The sequence below is a fragment of the Aptenodytes patagonicus genome, chromosome 1, assembly GCF_965638725.1.
Source record: "Aptenodytes patagonicus chromosome 1, bAptPat1.pri.cur, whole genome shotgun sequence".
NCBI classification, from domain to species: Eukaryota; Metazoa; Chordata; class Aves; order Sphenisciformes; family Spheniscidae; genus Aptenodytes; species Aptenodytes patagonicus.
Genome location: NC_134949.1, coordinates 87,374,439 through 87,395,895, shown reverse-complemented (window position 1 = coordinate 87,395,895; position 21,457 = coordinate 87,374,439). Strand labels below are relative to the sequence as shown.

The window sequence follows — 21,457 nt, the reverse complement described above, 5'->3', positions numbered from 1 at the left end:
CTTGTGCAGCTGCTTGCAGTTACCAGTCTTGGGCATTAAAGGTCAAGGCCTCTGGGCATCCCCTGGCATTTGTTTCCATGCAGCTCTCTGATCCCCTGGATCCTCCTCCACTTCCAGGATCTTTCCTCCAACTGGTATCTTCACCTTCTTTCTAGGTCCTTCCTCCTTCCAAGACTGCTTCTGTTTTTCAGGAACCCTTCTTTTTGGCACCAACTCTTCTTCTGAGAACACCAAGCCCACAGTTTTCCCAGTCTAAATATTTTATGTGCTGAAACACAGTATCGGCCTCCTAATTGGTGGTTCTGCCTCATATCTCTTTATTAAAAATGCATTAACTTTAGTTTAGTCCAGCTGTTATCAAAATTCACAAGCAGCCCATACTGGTTGCAGCTAGCAAGTAGCAGGCTTCTGCCTGAGAGTTCAAAAGCGCCTCTGGGAGGTACTATCTCAAGAAGTTATGCAAAATTCTCTTTATATAGAAGCTCCATTTCCACACAGAGGTATAACTCTCCAGATGGAAGATACCGCACAGATTAATCAAACAAGAATTCTTTATTTTGACACCTCAAGGCAGTAAAATACAAGTATACAAAAAGTATATACGAAAGTGGCAGTGATAATGCAACTTGATGCAATCCTACAGAAATCTAATCCATCAGAGTGGACTGCTTCATCAATGTAAGTATCTGTAAAATATTGCACCATTTCAAAGAGGGAGCACTTGGGAAGAAAGTGTTTATACTCTAGGGAGGTACAACAGCCCCCCTCAACTGGTATCTTAAACTTCAGAGTAAGGCACCAATTGGCAAGTATGATCCTTGTTCTGTTTATCACATGTTGTGTGTAAGGTAAGTGCAAGATGCATGTTAATGCTGCACCTTTGTCAGCTGGAGGAAACACAGCCTTCATTTTCTTAGGCAGAACAATAAAAAAAGCACATGCCTAATTTTCCAGCCTCCCTCCATATCCTTTTGTGCTTCCTATTCATAATTCTATCCTGAAAAAAATACTTAAAAAGCCACACTTACATAAAAAGAGTAAGCCAGGAACTATGCCAACTTACTGCTACAAAATGGAGAAGATCGGGACTCAAGTGAACAGACTGTAGTCCATATGTAACCCAGTATATCAGGACTTAGGCTCTACCACAAAAAGAGAACAATGCCCATCTCCCATGTCACATCAAATGGGAGTAACTGCAACTGGACACAAGCAAGAGACAAATTACAGCATGAAGAGACTGTGTAGGAAATTTCCAAAAGAAGTGATGGATTATGCCACAACATTTCTTATTGACCAGTTGAAATGACACTTTGCAAGCAATATTGACTAAACAAACAGCTTTAAATGATCATGGCTGAAGAAAAAAAACTCACATAACAGGGTAATAATGTGAAACTCTTCCCTTTCATTTAAAAGGGAAACAAACTGCAGTGATAAATAATCCAAGCAACATGCTTAGACTGTAAAGAGCTGCCTTGACTATTTTTGTTAATTAAACAAAAGACACAAGATCCTTTTGTACAAGGCTGTAGGGTTTCAGGGATTCAGTTGTACAGTACAATTTATAGACTCCTGAGAAGTTGGTGGATTGAATGCTATGCCTGTTGTGACACACAAGTACTATGGCAAACAAATTCCTCAAAAGTAATATTCCATGCAGTTGTTCACACTTGGGACTAAGGGGAGCTAATCTAGAATTTCTAGATTCAAAACTCTTTCTGGGGCAGTTTACGGAGGCTTATTTGTCTGTATGAGAAATCCTGGATCTCTATTTGTTTTGCTGATAACCTGGGATGTCTTGTAGTTCTCTTCATAACTTGGCTACAGAAGGAATGTGCAAAAATAGACTTTTAAGTGATCAAGATGGATAGGGAAGTGTCAAGTATTGAAAACAATAACCTTCCATTTTAGAGAGGGGAAGGATTCTCCTTCACAGGGGAGCCCTTTTCTAATGTGCACAGGAGCTGACTGTCCTGCATGAAGAACCAGGCAGAAAGTATTTAAAAATTTTAAAATACAAGCATAAGATAAGTAGCATTGTATGAATAATTTTCCTTTCAGAAAGGCTTAACTTTAAAAAAAATTGTATGAATAGTCTGTTTCCCTTTTCATATTCACTTTGCTTACAAATGTCCTTGTGTCTCCTTCCAAAGGATGTTCCCACTTCCTCCCAGTTCCAGTGCTGATCCTCTTTCCATCAATTTCTATACATATGGAATAAGTCAGGATATTAGAATTTTAAACCCTGAACTGAATCAAATTACAAAGAGAGTTGCCAGATTATTTTAGAAAAAGACATCAAGAATTGGACTGGCCAGATATAAACAAGCTTTCCTTGCTTGTGCACCTGATGTCACAGCCCATAAGAATGAAAACGTAGACATCCATACTCAAAGTTCAGCTTTGGCAGTATCTCTCTTCCAACAGAGCTGGCAGAGTTATTTTCCTGGCAGATAGCCAGGAAACAGGTAAAGGTCCCGACAGAGCGTGCTACAATATTCTGACATTTCCTTGCAGCGGTGAAATTCTGTGCCTGGGGCATAACCTTCTCGTTGCTTGATTTGCCTATTCACCTAGATGTGAGATTAAAAAAAATAAAATGACTGGAAGGATTAAGAAGACAGAAGTAAGAAAAATGTCACTGCTTTCTGTACTCATAGATTATTCTGTTTAACTTATTAAGTAGTCCCCCCTATGTATTATCTTTCTAAATTATAAGAAGGATAGAGAACTAGGGTACAGTTCCACAGTAGCTCAAGTTGCCGTGGTCACACTGCTGTCTTTACTCTCTCTTTGCCCGTTTTCTTAGTCTTTCCCTTATGTGAGTGCAAGCGCTTGTGCAGCTATGTGGTGAGCTGGTTCAGGGAATGAATCCACCTGAAAAAAAGTTATTTCTATAGAAGAAAAGTAATTCTTGGTAAGCCAGATTAGTTCTTCTCATAAGTTCACCATGCGACTGCACAAGTGAAATGGAAGGAGTCAAAGAAACAGCATTTTTACTTTCGTTAAGCTGCTGTAGAGGGGGGGATGGAGTGCGTGTGTGTGTGTGTGGGTGGGTGGTGTATAAAAATGGGGAAAGAAGTAGTAATTTTGCTACAAACAAGGCAAGAACAATTGCTTTAATAGTAGATTAATCCCGGCAATTTGAAGCACTGGAAGGCTCTTCAGAAACCAGGTAAGTGTGGGAGAGGAGAGGAAAGTCACTCCAGCTCACCTTCACCAACATGTCAGCCACATGAGTGTCTCGTGAGTCCTCTGCAAACACAGAGGTGAGAGCCTCAATATACCAGGATCCACGCTTGGTGTTTCGCATGGCTGCAGTGCCTGAAAAGAAAGTGTGTATGATGAAGATTCTGGGGAACAGACACCTAAAGCCTCCTTATGCCCTAACAATTAGGGCCTCTCCCCAGTACCTTTCAGACAAGCATATCCACAGATCATATCAGAGCACGTAGGCAGACGCAGCTTGAGATTTTCTTCCTTGTTTGCATCACTTTCCTCACAGCCTGGGGAATCTGACCATTCTTTCCCATCTCTTTGATCCACTCCCCGGTCTGTCTCATCTGGGGGGGCAATAAACAAGGAGGGGGAGGGGGGAAGAAGAAGAAGGAAAAAAAAAAAAAAAAGAAGTTATCCTGAATTACTGGATGTAGTTTTCCTGTACTTCCTTAGTTTTGGGCTCTGGTCAGCAATGCCACAACTGGTGTTAAGCAGAAAGCTTTTGCATGAACTTTAAGCCTTTTCAGCTTTTTTTAAAACTCATCTGAAAGTTCTTCTGCACAAACTAATTCAGATAGCAACTAGTGCTAAACCTGCTCAACCTAACATGACTGTTAGTCCGCATGCCGGTTGATCCCCTCCCCCCACCCCGCCCTTTTCCTAGGCAGATCATGGCATAATGGGAAAGCAAAGAAGTTTCTGATAGTTCTTCACCATGCATGGAAAGATTTGATGCCTAGCCCTAAAAGTTTCTATTTTCCACTTTTACCTACCTTAGAAATGTCCAAAAATGTCTCGTCTAGTTTGCAATGCTAACTACCCACTTATTGCAGAACTCAAATGAGAGCTATAGTTTTAGTTGCTAAGGTCTACCTCCAAGACATCAAGAAAACATGAACCAAATATGTCACCTAGTTCTAAATCCTGACTATAATATCACTTGTTTCAATCAAAAGCATAAATTGTGCAATAGTAAAATGCAAAATAATTTGACCCCAAACACGAGAGAGAGAACTCCAGTACATGGAGATTAGTTTAAAACGTGGAGAACATTTAATGTCCTTTCCAGGATTCATTAGTATGTATTATGACAAGTGTAGATATTCTCAATTGGTTGTTTACATGACAGTTTCCATTGTAATCTAGACTAACTGCTTAGTGGCAATAACTTTAAGAGTCCAGCTATGTTGTAAGAAAAGTAAAACTACATTTTACAGGTTTTCTATATAATTTTGCCCTTTTGTTCTTTTGTTTTAAGATGAGAATCTACTATTCTACTTACTTCCTAACAGCATGGGTCAGATTCTAGTCTTAGGAGGCATAAGCGACCACTTCAGAGGCCTTCCTGTTATGATGGCTCTAGGTTTTTGTTGCCAGGTCGTGCCTAAGAAATGCATTTGGATTTCTAACCCTTTTACAGGCAGTGGCACTGGTGGCATCTCATAATTATGCACAGGAAACGGTCAATTCTTAAGTCAGCAACATTGTTCTTTTCCTCCAAAATGAAAGCAGCAGTGGGAGGAGTGTGATTGTCTGACAGGCTAGATATAGCCTATAATTAAGGCTCCATAGCTCAAAATTTCATGATTACCTCCACCAAGTTCCTTCATCATCTCTTTAAGGTAGCAATGCAAATTCTTCCATTTTTAACCACACTTTTTTCATGTCTTTTATCACACTTCTCCAAATACTTTCCGTTCTGTATCTTTTTAAAAATTTAGTGTACTGTTCACAGTATATGTTATTTCAGGTAAGACTCAGGTAATTTTACAGTCAAGCTATATTATTCACACTATCATCATCCCATAATGTATAAAGTCAAAACCTTTTTGATTAAAGCTTCAGAATTAGATGCATGTCTTCAAACACCATTCCAGTCAACTTACCAATGTAACTAAAAAGTATAAAGCACTAACCCTATCGGGATATTCCTCTGCATACTTAACCTCTAATTTCTATCACCAATAACTGCCACCCAGATTGATCCAGTCTGTTTAAATTTTACTGAAGCTCCCAGATTGCTGTTTTCCCAATTGATTTAAGTAACTACTAACTACCTATTTGTCATTATTTACCACAGTTCTTCACTTTTCTGGATCAACTACTATATTAAACACAGATGTTAAGCAGCTTCAAAGTCTCATTTTATGTCATAGTGAAATCTGACTATTTGTCTTTTCCCATTGCTTTCTGTTGCCACCAGTTTTTGACCCACGACTACTTAAATTCTTTAGTAGACTCCTGCCAAAGGCCCTTTGGAAATTAAGTAGACTGTACCAACTCTTCTTTATCTACATTTTTAATGTGTCATTAATAGAAGATAGATAAGGCCTATTACATAAACTTAGGGAAAAAGAATAACCTATGCATTTCTCATTTTGTTTCAACTGGTTCCAGCTAACTTGCATGGCATAGAGAGACTGACTACTAATCTGAAGTTGTCCACACTATTTATACAGTCTTTTAAATGCTGCTTTTTAAAAAAAAAAAAAAAAAATTGTATTGGCTAGTTTAACCTTTGAATGCTAACATGAAAAGCTATACATTTCTGTTGACAGCTCAATTACTTTGAAACTGGCTTTCCCCTCCAACTATTAATCAAGGTTTAAAAGAGAGGTTAAAAAAGGTAGTTTTGTGCTTTTTTTTTTTTTCCTAAATTAAAGAAAGATTTTTCCCTTTCAGTTTCTCACGTCACAATCCTTTGTCTATTGCAGTATCCCAGTTCTGCAGCATTTTGCATAGCTTTCTTAACTGAAACCTTTTTGGGAATAGGAAGGCCAAGCCTGATTTGTTGATGTGTACAGACCTATTATGGTAACATTACAGTCAAATAAACCTAATTACCTAATTAGGTGAGCTGCCACTTCTGGCTTATTACACTTACTTCCACACTGTTATGAGTCTGTATATTCATATTTGTTCAAGAGTATCTAAAGGTTCAATAACATAAGGAAAGCAATCACATTCAATTCATATTGTAAACATGCACGTTACAATATTTCCAAATGCTTAAAGGACCAAATATTTTTGATACCCAAAATACTTCATGTAGACTTTAGGTTTTTCTATGCATTGGGACTAAACACGAGTAGGTGACAGGTGAAGGAAACATTCTCTTGGCTAGAGGACAAACTATAAAGCTCAGCTAAAAATGAAAAAGAAGGGAGACAACTGCAAGGAACAAAGAAAAAAAAGGGGAAAAAGCATACACACTAGAAAAACTTCTCTCTCACAAGGGAAAAAACAAAGCTTTCTAAGACAGAACTCCTCTTTGGAGTATCTGCAGTTTCACAGTGATCTCAAAAAGTCCAAACACTTTAGGGAAAAATTTGGTCATTAGCAGATTTGAAAGGTAGTTAAGATACAGACGTGTTTAGTTACAAAAGGAGGGAAAATGAATAGCAGAATTAAAAAAAAAAATAGGAACAGAAAGATTGGAAAAAGAACAAGTCTATGAGAATCCAGAAAAGAATTCTGTAACTACAACAGGATCTGGAAAAGGGTGTAAGGAAAGGTCACTTGGAGGCTGAAAGCAGGATAAGGTGAAGGAGAAAAAAAAAAAAAAAAAGACTTGGAGCCTGACAGCTTGAGAGACACCACCACCAGAGACACAACACATCCTGGATCAAGAGAAAGACAGGACCTCAGACAACACTCCAGTGCTAGTGTACCACTCCATGCTGTGCTGCAATTTGATGCACCATATGCCCCACTCCCCCTACTGCAGGCATAGCGAGAGAAAGCCTCAATATATGAGTGGGATATGATAGAGTTTTTTATCACTAAGGTGCTCTGGGGTCTGCAAGTCAATGCACACACCTCATGCAGAGCAAAAGACACTTACAGAGCAACAGATGCAGTGGCAGCAGCAGGGCAGAGGGAGGTGAATATGGGTCCCACTTACACCTGAGAGAAGCAAAGAGGAGAGTTGACAGCAAGTTGAATGTGAGGGTGTGTATGTGTGTAAAATGAGCCTTAATGGCACGCCAAATACATGGCCTTTAGTATTTGGGCACTCACCTCCACGGCAGGCCTGAATAAAGAACATTTTGGGCTTATTCTGGAGATTTGGACAGTTTGCATTATCAAAGAGCCGGAAAGCCTCCTGCAACTGAGAGAAGAAGATAAATATACTTCACTGCAGCCTTCTGTGAGCCAAACCCAGTCTCACCTTGCTTCCCTGTATTTTGGTAATTACCTCACCAGTCTTCATATTTTCTCCTTTATCTCCAAACTCACCATGTGACAAACACATCCCTTCCTACTAGTTTGAGTTCATGCACTCTACCTAGTACTTGTACAGAAAGACAGAATGAAATAGCTTCTCCCACCTGCCCTATTTCTATGCCATTTTTTATCTTACAGACCTCTCATAGACAGACCCCTGCCCTTTTCTTCCCACAAGCCCTTATTTTTTCCTTTTTAAAAAATGTAAATCCTCAGTCTCCCATCACTTCACCTTCTCACTTTTTTTTTTTTTTTAAACATTTTTCCTCTTTCCATTGTTACTTTCCAAGACATAACCTACAACACTACATCACGTCAGGACACAGGAATATACCTGTAGTACTTTGCCATCACTGCCATAAATCCCACCTTCCACACCGTGGGAAAGTAAAGCTACAATACAGGAATCCACATCCCGGTGATCTGGCATCTTAGAGAATCTCTCCAATGCATTCTGCATCTCCTGGAAGAGAGAAAAAAAAATGCCTTCCAGACTTGCACAGGGTAAGTGGGTCAATGTACAGGGAAAAACACAAATGGTTCTCCTGTTATGAAATAAACCAGGACAAAAGACATGTATTCCATTAAAAAAAAAAAGAAATCAGCAAAATGTTCTTGTTCTTTCATCTAATATTCAGTCCTAAGTATAACATTGTGAAGCAGGAATCACTTAGGACATCTACATTGCTATATGGCCAACAGGGGGATGCAGCAAGTATCTGAGTTGGTACATACGGATTCAACATAGGAGACATCAACTGCTATCTATAGAGGTTTTACATTGACACTTGAGTCTGGCTGGGATGTTGGAGCAACTTAAATACACACTCTGGTACTTCAGGCATTCAAACACTAGTGATCAAAACACAACAGTTTAAAGTAGAAAACTTTAGGAACTCTGACAACATGGCAAGTGTAAAAGTCTTATTATAATGTTGCAAAAGCTGCCTTCTTGAGTAAAACACTTTAACAGGTTCTGTACCACTTGGTTTCATAGGGATCTAAAAGGAATAAGAACAAATGATGCTGGAGAAGGCAGCAATTGCACTCCTAGGGAAAGAGTGCCTTGATTCAGTCAGTCATGGAACATTGCTGATTTTCCTAAGTGAAGCACAGCCACTTCTCTAGCAAAGCAAAGACTGAAAGAGTGGAACTTAACTGCATAGATACTGGAAGACTGATAAATAGGATGGCAATTGACTCCATCAGTGAACGGACATGAAAACATCACTTATGCTTGCAAAGACTAGGTCAAATATTTGCAAAGTTTAACTTTTAGGATAGCAGATCGCTGGAAAAGTCTATCTAGAGTAAACTGGAGACTTTATTCATCTGTGGTTTTAACACGTAAGCCAGGTGTGGTCTAGAAATTCACACCCCTTGCACTACAAGGGTTCAGACTAGAGTAGTACCTCTTGTGGTCCTTTGTGATCCTACTTTCCATCGTAAAGTCCTCTGCCTTCCAAGCTTCTTCATATTTGTCAGTATGCTAGCAGACATCACGCCATTTAGCCTTATTTTCTATTCCTAAGTGACCATTCACATCTTCCTGTTCAAGCTTAGTTATACCAAAGGCAAGCTCTTAAGATGTTTATGTAACCGTTACAAACTCTCATCCATACTGGTTGTGAAGTACTAGTGTCCTGGTTTCAGCTGGGATAGAGTTCATTTTCTTCCCAGTAGCTGGTACAGTGCTGTGTTTTGGATTTAGGATGAGAATAATGTTGATAACACGCTGATGTTTTAGTTGTTGCTAAGTAGTGCTTACACTAGTCAAGGACTTTTCAGCTTCTCGTGCCCTGCCAGCGAGAAGCTGGGAGGGAGCACAGCCAGGACAGCTGACCCAAACTGGCCAAAGGGGTATTCCATACCATGTGACGTCATGCTCAGTATATAAACTGGGGGGAGTTGGCCGGGGGGCGGTGACCACTGCTCGGGAACTGGGCATCTGTCGGCGGGTGGTGAGCAATTGCATTGTGCATCACTTATTTTGTATGTTCTTTTATCATTATTATTATTATTTTCCTTTCCTTTTCTGCCCTATTAAACTGTCTTTATCTCAACTCACAAATTTTACTTCACCACCCCCACATCCCGCCCCCCCCGCGATTCTTGCCCCCATCCCACTGGGGGTGGGGGGGCAGTGAGCGAATGGTTGTGTGGTGTTTAGCTGCCTGCCAGGTTAAACCACAACAACTGGGATCCATTCCCCTTACCTGTGCAGTTTGATCATGAAAGACAGTCACTTGATACCCAAGATGCTTGAAAAGCATCTCCAGGGAAGTACAGTCCACATCTCCCCCTGAACGATACTCCAAGTCCTTCTCGCTGCTGAAATGGACATTGCTGAGAATAAGTGCTAAGCCTCGGGGCTCTGATATCAGTTTATATGCCTGAGAAAAAGATTTAAAATTGGTAAATTTAGACTACACAAGGAAATAATGGAGTGTTAGAGCAGAACAGCAATCCCCACATACCAGCTTGATACAATATGCAGGATTTCTCAATTGAGAAGGCACAACAACAGTAGACGTCAAATTTTTGAAGTTTTTTTTTTAATAAATAAAACAAATGTTTGTATTGCAAACGGTCCCAAAGATAACTGTATTTTCAAGTCTCCACAACTGATGATCCGACAACACTATTATTAAGATATTATTCTAGCTTGCCTTATTTCTAATTTTAAAAGAAACACAGCTTATACATTTCAAACTGTGAATTAGGTCTTGCTAACTTTTTTCCCTTTTCCCACCCTCACTCCAGCATGGCCCCACATATTTCCATCATCCCCATCAAAGGCCTTAGGACAACACTATGTAGAATTTCGCTAACATTTCTTAATTGCTGTTGGGAGCAGATAGAGATGTAAAATAGCATGTGAGTACAATTTTAATAATAAGGGACTGTCAATCACTGATCCTGAAAGTTATGTGGCTGTCAAAAAAGGTTAACAAGGAAAGAACTAATTTAAGAGGGGTGTCTTCAAAATAAGTTCCCTCTCTGCCCCTCCCACTCTAACAACAACAAATCAATAGTAAATCAGTTACTAACACTCCTGTAAATTGGAAGTGAAATTTAATACCAAAGGAGCATATCAAAGAGGGTGTATCCAGGAGCAGATGTAAAAGGAGGCAAGTCAAGCTCATGCTGACGCTGCCTAATTAGGTCTCCCCAATAGATAGTTTTAAAAAAAGAAAAAATCTGTTTTGCTGTACACAGAGCCTGACATAATTGTTTAAGTGTTAGCACATTGTGTAACCCTAGTAAAAGTGTCTGCCCCACTACACAAAATTATTTTTTTTCCTTAAGCCTACCCCACCACAACCTATGCTTTACAAACAGAATAAACAAAAAGTAATTAGACTACCCATGTAACTTCTAATGCTGCAGAAGAATAGAAATTCAGGTTGTTCTACCCAGTAGCACCCAGCACAGAATCCTGATCTGGTTCTTGAGCCTAACGAGAGACTCTTCCGGGTACAAGTTGGCAATTAAAACAGCCAAGACTGTGACTACTAGTTGAAACACAATTCTAATATCTTACAGTCATTTGCAGAGTGTGTCATCACACAGAAGAGGATGCATACAATTAAACATGAGGCAATAATACTGACAGCTTACACAGAGCAACAGAACAGAAGGCATTTCATGAAGCTCTTCGTGAGCAAAAACCAGAGGCAGAGATTTGTATAGAGTTACAGAACTACTCAGAATTTCTTGACACTTGTAAATGAGAACTACATCAAATCAAACATGACTGGTAGCATCTTTCAGTTACACAAATAGCACAACACTGATCTGCATCCCAATGAAGCGTGCGTTTTGACTCAGTTTTAAGTAGCATGTGTTCAGTTGATATATCCAAACATCTCACATCTTTCACATCTTAAGAAGATTTTCTCTGTCAACTACTTACCAAATGCTGATGATCATGATAAAATTCAGCAGTGCAGTACTTCACTGGAGGAATCAAGGGACCATCCCCATTATCCAAGGAATGTTCCATTGGTTCTGTGCAAAACAAACATATCAATAACAATAAAAAATTCCAGCTACAAAGCCTCTGCATTAAGGTAGTAATTTGCAAATTCTGAAGTATGTGGTCTTAGGCATATTCCTGTATTATACTATTCGTACCTCTCAAAATTTTGCTTGATCAGGGACTACAGACACACAATGAAACATAGCAGGAAAAACAGAAGTACTGGAATGGTATATTTATTTTTTTATAATTTTAATTGGCAACTTTTTTTTGTCTTGTATGTGGGTTAGCCTTATCTAAGGCCTAGTAAATTTGGTTCTACACAGTAGGAAAACAGAATTCTCATCTGAAATTAGAGCCGTGTGCTTTCTGTCATTTTGTACAGTATGTTATCTCTTTCACTGTTAGGCTGACAAACCATTGCTAGAAATATTCAAATAGAATATTGCTTTGCCTTTCATAAAAGGCCTCCCACGCTCACTGGATACAATTATTTATTTTTTGCTGAACACATGCATAAATGATCAAACTAGACATTTCGAACTTCCATAAAGTGCAATGCCCTTTTTTATTTATCTGCCTCTGAACAACGCTTTCCTCTGGATAACAGCAGATCAGGGGAATGATAATCAACTACTTGCCATTTGCAGACAAACACTCACTCCCCTGTCCTGAAGAAACGGAGCTAATGACATTCATGATCTCCTTCGAAATCCTTTTTCAGCCTTTTGAGATATGGCTCTCCTGGTTGGAGGAACACATGCTCTAAAAAACCAAAACAACCCAACCCTAAAACCTTTGCAGCTAAATAAAAAAAGCCTTCAAAATCTAAACACTTGTTCTTTAACACCAGAGAGAGCTCCTAGTAAGCAGCACCCAGTTAAAGCTGTGGTTAGGGAACATGAGTACTCCAGGCATTACCAGAGGCCACATGAAAACTAGCAAGGAGATTCATTCCAACAACCAGTTCCCTGACCTAAACCACAAATGCTTGCTAAAGAAAAGCTGATTTGCTGCACTCAACAGAAGCTACAGAAATCTATGTTGGGCCCATGTAACATATATAAGGCCTTGTACTTAAACTTATTTGCTAAGACGAAAGTCTAAGTTAAGGAATACTGCCTGAAATCAGTATCTTTTCACAGCTCTAGTTCAATTAAACTCTATTACAAATCTTAAACAAAGAAGAAAATCTTTGAAAAGTCTAAAATTTTACTGACATTTACTGACATTTTTACTGTCTAAGTAACAAAATTTCCTGTAAGAATAAATGAAGCTGACTAGAAACTGATTGGGTTTTCTCTTCCAATATGCTATTTCACTTTCATTTTCTAGCCTAATTCTGCCTCCTGCATCTGATTATAATATAGTCAGTTCACTGTCAAGTTTGTATTCCTGGGATGAGCAAAGTGGTGGCAAGCTTATTTCTAGAATTGAATTAAGAGAGTATTAAGAAATTAGAAGCAACCAACCAGATAGCCAATCAAGTATTCATGATGTCATGTGCGACTCACCAATCCAGCGTGGTCTCTTTGAATTACATGATTCACTGGCAGGGAATGGAAGACTTGATCCGTAACAGTGTTCAAGCTACAAGACATCCAATAAATCCATGAAAAAGAGTAGCATAAAACAGCTATTTTTTTTCTCTACGGTATAAGCCTGTAGGTATCATGGAACAAAGATACATGCATTTACATACACATCTATATGACTTAAAAAATATCATGGTTCACTTCCACATGGAACATCATGACAAGACAGCAGCAACATTTTCTGTCAATGCAAAATTCCTTCCCTTCTTTGCACATCTCTACTTCTACCCAAATACCCAGTTTGGAAACCTTACACTGAGGTCACATCCTCCCCATTTTTGCCAAAACTTGATTTGTCCAATGATTCCTAGCTTTTTGTTTGCTTGCAAGATTTCAGTGTTTATATAGTAAAGCACAATTGAAAGCAAAAAAAATAGAAAGGGCAGTCTAATAAATCCTACATTTTAACAAAGGAACAACATGTCTGCTCAAAAATATCTGGTCTTCCTTCCTTTGTATAAAATATGTTTACTGTGAGATTCCATGCTCATCAATGCACTGAGAATATTCAATATTTATTAAATTCTTCCCTTAGTCCAATGCTCACAACTGCAGAGAGTGAAAAGGTGAAAATAAAAATAACAAAATAAAGAGAGTCCCTCTCTCCTCAACAGACAAGACTAGCTTTCAGTAGCTTTCTACTAAGAGTATCATTGAATACTAAATTAAAAGATTTTGGAGAAAATACTTTCTTTGCAGCTTTTGGGTTCTTGATGACACATCAATTAAGAATATGTTGGACGTAGGAACATCCAGGAACCTTGTGCAGTTCAACAAAGAGAAGTGCAAAGTCCTGCACCTGGGGAGGAACAACCCCATGCACCAATATATGCTGGGGGCCACCCAGCTGGGAAGCAGCTTGGCAGGAAAGGTCCTGAGGGTTCTGGTGGACACCAAGTTGAACATGAGCCAGCAACGTGCCCTTGCCACAAACAAGGCTAATGGTATCCTGGGCTGCATTAGGAGGACTGCTGCCAGCAGATCAGATCAAGGGAGATGATCCTTCCCCTCTACTCAGCTCTGGCAAGGCTGCACCTGGAGTCCTGTGTCCAGTTCTGGGCTCCTCCGTACAAGGGAGATACGGACATACTAGAGAGAGTCCAACAGTGGGCCACAAAGATGATGAAGGGACTGGAGCACCTCACATAGGAGGAAAGGCTGAGAGAGCTGGGACTGTTCAGCCTGGAGAAGAGAAGGCTCAGGGGGATCTTATCAGTGTACATAAACACCTGAAGAGAGGGTGCAAAGAGGACAGAGACAGGCTCTTCTCAGTGGTGCCCAGTGACAAGACAAGAGGCAATGGGCACAAACTGAAACACAGAGGGCTCCCTCTGAACATCAGGAAAAACAGTTTTACTGTGAGGGTGACTGAGCACTGGAAGAGGTTGCCCAGAGAAGTTGCAGAGTCTCCATCCTTGGAGATACTCAGAAGCCATATGGAAGTGGTCCTGGGCAACCTGCTCAAGGTGACCCTGCTTGAGCTGGGGAGTTGGACCAGATGACCTCCAGAGGTTCCTTCCAACCTCTACCATCCTGTGATTCTGTATGAAAATTCTCTTCTTCCCAAATTTGTTCCCCTCTGGTTTTACTAAGGCTACTACAAGTTGCAATGAAAACCCATCCTATCCTTTGTAAACAATTATTTTTTTTCCATTTGTGAAAGATCACTTTGTGCCCAAACCAATCTGAAATGCAGTCCATCCATTTTATTTTTTTAAAAACTGTTGTACCCTTGCAATCCCATGGCTCAGGTTAGATGTTGTCTTCAAGATCATTGCCTCCAGATGCTGCTGTTTGGTTTCCCGCAGAGCTTCACAGAAGGCTGAGAAGGCATTAGGGCCTCTCTTGGGCAGCAAATTGAGGAATTCCACATTTTGGCTGAAGCTCCCAGACTTGGCCTAGATCCAGAGAAAAAAACAAAATCCACACTCAAAGTAACACCCCAACACAATTCATTTTGCATGATGCTTCAGAACAACAACTTTTTTCCTTCATGTAAATGTTTCACCACTATGCTTAGCTGTGCTAGATCCATTTTTATAGTTTTTCCTAGTTGATTTCACTCCCACTCCTCTGTTCCTATTAGCTCAAGGGGGAGAGTCTATGACAACGCAGCAAGCCAACAATTCATACATTACCACACGCAGTAATACACCCTCTTCTCTCTAAACATTTACTTCAAGTTACTGTTGGAATAGTATCTATTTCCCCTCATTGAATACACTAAGTCCAGAACATGTTTTCACTACTGCCCAATGACTTATGGTCTCATGCATCGATAACGCAAATCCTTCAGGAAATGTTAAGTAAAATACTTATTTTACGCAGTCAATTCTGAAAAGATACTACATACGTACAGACTGTAACATTTAGACCAATGAAGCAATATATAGTAGTATATGAGAAAAAGTAACAATCAAAAATTAAATTTATGTATCTGTAAAACAGTCCCAGGAAGTTTTAACTGTTAGACTATTAACAGGACATTTGCCAACAAACCGTATAATTTATACAATAATAGCCTTCCCTGTGAAATCCAAAACACACCAAAACATCACGTACTAAAATATTGGGTATCAAAAATAAATTTTATCAATTCCATGGAATTCATCCCATATTTTTTGAATTACCACTTAGATCCAAGATCTCTTCTTTTGGTGGATGATAAGAAATGGTTGGTGAGTTACACAGAATCAAGGCCTAACACTACGTTTGCAATCCCAGGAAAATCAGAAAAAAAAGCCTTGAGTCACGTGTAAATCCTCTGCTACAAAAGATTTCACATCACTGGTTTCTTTCATAAAATTTATCAAGCCTGGTGTTAAAAGTAGTTTGGCTTTTGTCCCATCACATTGTTTGGAAGGATATTGCAAAATCTTGTTGATCCAATGCTTATGAACCTGTTATGAAATTTCAGACCTACGTTCATTCATGACTGACTAATAGCATTTATTTTTGTATCAACAATGTCCCTTGACTTCAGTGTTCTCCTGTCCTTTCCCTTATTTATCAAGCTTCTTTCCATAGATCGGTCTCTATTTGCTACAGTAAACAAGCCACTTTCTTTCAGCCTCCTCATAAATGGCCTCTTCCCCTTGACAATGCAAGTACCCTCTCCTATTCCCACAGAAACCTCAACTTTCAGAGCATTGTTGACTAGAAGCGCATACAGTCATCTCACCTGTGCCTTTCCAGAAGTATGGGAATACTTGCCCCTTTCTCCTGGTAACACTTCTCCGTTAGTCCGCAGAAGATAACCAGCTCCATATACTTGTATCTTGCTGTAAGCCCACTGAATTTTATTTTACCTGATAAAGTAAATTGACAGCTGATATTCTAAAGTACCTATTAATTGTTTCTTCCTTTCTAGTAGACCTGCAGCTGTTTATGACAAGCTTAGGATCATTAATCTTCTTCACTTTTAATGTCTTCATAGTCTATGACTAAGCCATAAATCATAGTTAAGAACACAAGCTGACCTCAAGAATTGGATCTTAAGTTTTATTGAAAAATTAAGAATTTTCCATAATGTTCATATTCTGCACTTTGTACGTACAGTAGTCAGCTTTTGGCAGACTGCTTCCTTAGTGCGTCCTTAAATACCCAAAGTGCTGCAGCTCCTCATGTAACTTCCACATCAACACCACATTTAGGTTATACTAAATAATGTTCAGCAAACACTCAGAAGTAAAACTTTCATAAGACAGACTTCTTTCATTTTATTTTCTAATACGTCCTTAATTTATTTTTGTACCCTCACAGATGAGTTTGATAATCTGCATAACAGGAACTGGTTGCACAATAAACTCTGAATTCCTGTCAAAATCCCGTCGTATTAGTCTTCTTATTGAGCCTGAACATACACGTAGAATCTGTGGAAAGAGTATATATACTTGACAAACATCCTAATCAAATTTATGTCACTTTGTCAAAGCCAGTGATTCCTTCATTACTGTCTAGTGATCAACACAGAGCATTTAAATCTCTATATCTACACGATCTCATAGTCTTCGATTACAGTACAGAATAATCAATTTGTTTAAAAAGCAAGATAAAACTCTTGCTATCGTATCTGCAATTTGGAAGGTCCATCCCAGAGCTCTGGAAGAACAGCTGATGCTCTGACAAGAAGGCATTAATGAAGTGGATTTTGGACTTCATCTTAAAAACGGCTGTTTCCACTGTCCCACTTTATTTCCACTATCATTTTTGCTCTGTGTTTGAAATCCCTCTCTTCTGGGCCTTCATCTAGATAATTATATTTACATCATCTTCGCTACGCAGTAAACACATTTTTTTCTTTATTCTTTCTTAAAAGTGTATATAATTGAAAAAAACTCAAATGATAAACCTTGTTTAGTATCTTTCTGACCCAATTTAAATTCATTCCTGTCAGTTCCTACTCTCTCCCCCCATTTTGGACAGCAAAGGAAGCTGCTCCTATTTATTAATTCTTCTGTGGTGAACACCTATAAACTCTTTACTTACTCTTCATATTACTTGTGAGCTCTTCATCCAGCTCAACCACCTTTGTCTTCAGTGGCTCTTCCTGCAATGTCCCCCCCTCCCACCTTTTTCTTACTTGTGGTAGAGTTTCAGTACTGGTTTAGCATCTCACACTTGAAGAAGTTTCATCCTTCCTTCATCTCTCTGAGCTCCTTGGTTTATTTCACTTTCCTTAGATTACAAGAGTTTATTTAAGTGAAGTGCCCTATTTGTTTATTCTTCTGTTTAGTTTAAATCAAACCAACAGGACCAGTATAATTGTGTTTTTAAGACAAGCTGATTTAAAACATAACTATTTATCCAGATCATCTTGATTTCCTGACTTTTTGGGGGAGCAGGGGGATATATAGAACCAGTCAGTTACAATATCCAGGAAAATCTACGCTCTGTCATCAGAGTGGCATCTGTCTCCTCCTATTTCCACTAAGGTACCTGTTGATTAGCATCACAGTACATTTTCAAAAATAGGCTATCTAACAGCACTCCTAAGACCTTTGTTCACATTTGAGCCAGAGTGGAAGACTACTACAAATTCACAGACCTACTATAGAAAAATGAAAGGTAAGACAAAATGGTTTTGACTCAAATGATCTTTTTATTTTTAATGCATATTACTTTTTATCTATAGCACTGTTATGATCAGTACTATCCTGCAAACGTTCCCTTCACTTCAATCATTCTAGTGCAATGCATACTTTGCAGTAAGTACTACTGTTCCATCTGTGAATCTTTCCTCCTATCCCTGCCATATTTCTATTTTTGCTGCAATTTCCAGATTCATACCCTGCAACAGCAGTTCAAGTCACTTTCTCCTCTTGCTCAGACTGCTATTGCTATTTAAGCTCTTAGTTGTATTAGGCACTATTTTTCCACTAAGCCATTACTATTTACCTGACTTATCCATTGTAACACCTTTCTCCTTACTGACAATCCATTACTTAGTATTGTTGCACCTCCTTTTACCCAATTACACCTGGAAGGGAAGATTCCCTTAGTCTTCTTCCCTTCTGTCTCAGTTTAAAACTTAACTACAGCAGCATTTTCCCAAAAAGATTATTTTCTCTGGCATTATCCTACCTTTGAGAAGGCTTTTTTTTCTTTCTTCCTTTTCTTCCCCTCCCCCGCCCCTTCAGTGACTAACTGCAGGCTAGCAACTGAACATCCCTACTACCCACCCATACTTCAGCAGTGTCATGGTTTAACCCTGGTGGGCTGCTAAGCACCACACAACCACTCAGTCACTCCTTCCCCAGTGGGATGGGGGAGGGAATTGGAAGGGTAAAAGTGAGAAAACTCGTGGGTTGAGATAAAGCAAAAGCTGCGCACACGAGCAAGGCAAAACAAGGAATTCATTCACTCCTTCTCATCGGCAGGCAGGTGTTCAGCCATCTCCAGGAAAGCAGGGCTCCGTCACACGTAACGGTTACTTGAGAAGACAAACACCATCACTCCAAACGTCCCCCCTTCCTTCTTCCCCCAGCTCTATATGCTGAGCATGACCTCATATGGTACGGAATATCCCTTTGGTCAGTTGGGGTCAGCTGTCCCGGCTGTGTCTCCTTCCAGCTTCTTGTGCACCCCCATCCTACTCGCTGGTGGGGTGGTGTGAGAAGCAGAAAAGGCCTTGACTCTGTGTCAGCACTGCTCAGCAGTAACGAAAACATCCCTGTGTTATCAACACTGTTTTCATGACAAATCCAAAACATAGCCCTATACTAGCTACTGTGAAGAAAATTAACTCTATCCCAGCCAAAACCAGTACAATCAGTTCTTGATTAATTCTCTGACTTTCACTGTCTTCCTGTATCTTTGTCCTCTTTCACTAGGGATTGGAGCTATTTCAGGTAAGACTGCCTGCATCTCCCACAACTTAGCACAGGTATCCTTGACAGGTTCCATGAGGAACTTAACATTATCTTTGACACACAATGAGTCAAAATTCATCAGGAAGTTACTTCCTCATTGCTTTCAAAAACCTTATCAGTCTCAGGTTTATACCTCCTGCACTTGTGCCCAGCAAATAGCTCATAATTCTATTTTTCAGCATCTGTTCTTACGGCAGGACCATCAACCTTACTAAGGGACTAAAAAGTCCCTCAGTTGCTTACTTGAGTCTCGAGATGCACTTGACGTGCATCTTCAGTCATTTCCTTTCCAGCTTGCTTTCTCTTTGAAGACCTGTATCTCCATCCTGCACAGTCTTCAGCGCATTACCATACCTCTGGGAGCAATCCCAAGCTATTTCCAATGACTTCTCTCCATAGTACCCACTGCTCAGGATAAGTAACAAAAGCCCACAAACAGCATTTGTCATGTGAGAGTGAGTCTTGGATCACACATGGTTCTTCATGTAGTTTACAAAAACACATATAAAACACAAGTTCTTCAAGAGAAAGGTACACAAGTGCCACAACAAGCTGGTTTATAACATATTCATTTACTTACTTTCACAGTATTCTTTGAAAATCGGTATTATTCCTACTTCTACAAATGGGGGGGGGGGGGGGGGGGGGGGGGAGAAGGCACAAAATGACAACAAAGGACTGGAAGATACCACCTGACTCATGAAGCGCAGCCTGCCACAACTACATACCAGCATGCAAGCCAGCGATTTAGTAAATCTCAGACAAAATCCATATTGCTAAAAGCAGCTTACAGTTCTCCTACGTGTTGCAAGCAAACCCCATACTGCTTTGCGTGTTCTCCAGACATGATCACATTAAAATACGCAGGTAACATACAGATGAGTTTTACCGTGCTGCCACTGCCAAGAACGACACGGAGCTTAACTAGAAATAAAGCTCACGGTGCAGTCGAGTATAACCTGCATACCTGTATCATTTCCATCATCTCCGTGGTGATGATGTCTTTCTCTATCATATGCTCCATCAATTCTTTTAAAACCAGCTGTTTTGCCAGCACCACTCGGTTCCTCTTTAGCGCTTCCTGGTGACATCGCTGCATGCCCCACGCAACCAGCATCCTGGCAGGAGAGGGGAGACCAAAGCCACACTCAACGGCTAGAGCCACCCTTACCCCTCCCAACTTTCTGCTCAGGACGACGACGACGACGACGACCGTCTCCGCGGGCAGCAGCCGCCGCCTGACAACGGGTGGAAGAGGCCTCCACCGCCCGCCCCACCGGGGATCGGCGGAGAAGGGCGCGCTCCGCGCCACCCCCGGCTCCCGAGGCCGTGAGGGCCAGGCGGCGGCAGGCCGCAGGCAGGCGGCAGGCCGCAGCCCGACGCGGGCCGCTGCGCGCTCTCCCGGAACCAGCTCCGGCCAAACGGCCCGCGCCGCGCGCGCCGCTCCCGCCACTCACCCCTCGCTCCGCCTCGCGCGCGCGCGCACGCCTTCCTTCCCGGCGGCCCCAGCGATTCAAACCGCGAGACCCGCTTCCTCCAGTCACGTGGCCAAGGCGGGGGCCCGCGCCACAGCCCCTCCCTTTGCGACAGCTAAACGAAACAAGCGTCAGCCGTCACCCGTGGCGCGCATGCGCCGCCGCGCCTTCCCCAAGGGGGCTGGCGGCGCGGAAGCGGTTTCGCGCCTCTTCCTGCCTGGGCTCGGCCGCGGGGGGCGGGGCTTCTCCCGAGGCCCGTCAGCGCGTGCCGGCCCCGCCCCGCCGCCCCCCCGCCGTGCGCGGTCCCCCCCGGGCGCAGTGCGGAGGCGTAGAGGCCGGAGTGACGGCGGGGGGGTGGGGTGGTCATAGTCGCGCACGTCAGCGTAAGGCGGGGGGGGGGGGAGGGGATATTCTGCGTGCAGGTAGAATTAAGAGGTACGCAGCTTTCCTTGCAAGCATACCGGTTCCGGGATATTTTTTTTGTATAGAGTTTTTTGTTACGTATGTTTTGTTGACATTCGTTTCAGCTAAAGTCAGCTGAACTCGAAGGAGGGCCCAGGTAACGTTCAGCGATGGGAAGGGAAG

The 21,457-nt window shown here is 41.0% G+C and overlaps 1 protein-coding gene across 3 annotated transcripts; it reads right to left on the bottom strand.

Annotated features, from left to right (window-relative positions):
* Positions 1-533: 533 nt before the first annotated feature.
* Positions 534-21,017, bottom strand: CASP2 (caspase 2). Of its 3 annotated transcripts, XM_076346726.1 has the most exons (11): positions 20,855-21,017; positions 20,365-20,515; positions 14,757-14,924; positions 12,946-13,021; positions 11,366-11,460; positions 9,666-9,842; positions 7,784-7,912; positions 7,243-7,333; positions 3,417-3,566; positions 3,218-3,327; positions 534-2,576 (listed from the first exon to the last, which is right to left on the bottom strand). In XM_076346726.1, the coding sequence occupies exons 2-11, from the start codon at positions 20,512-20,514 to the stop codon at positions 2,442-2,444; spliced, it is 1,281 nt and encodes a 426-aa protein (XP_076202841.1). In that variant the 5' UTR covers position 20,515; positions 20,855-21,017; the 3' UTR covers positions 534-2,441. The 3 variants fall into 3 exon arrangements, with proteins under 3 accessions (XP_076202841.1, XP_076202831.1, XP_076202848.1); XM_076346716.1 differs by lacking the exon at positions 20,855-21,017 and having other exon boundaries at positions 20,365-20,777; XM_076346733.1 differs by lacking the exons at positions 534-2,576; positions 20,855-21,017 and adding an exon at positions 7,067-7,128 and having other exon boundaries at positions 3,242-3,327; positions 20,365-20,777.
* Positions 21,018-21,457: the final 440 nt, after the last annotated feature.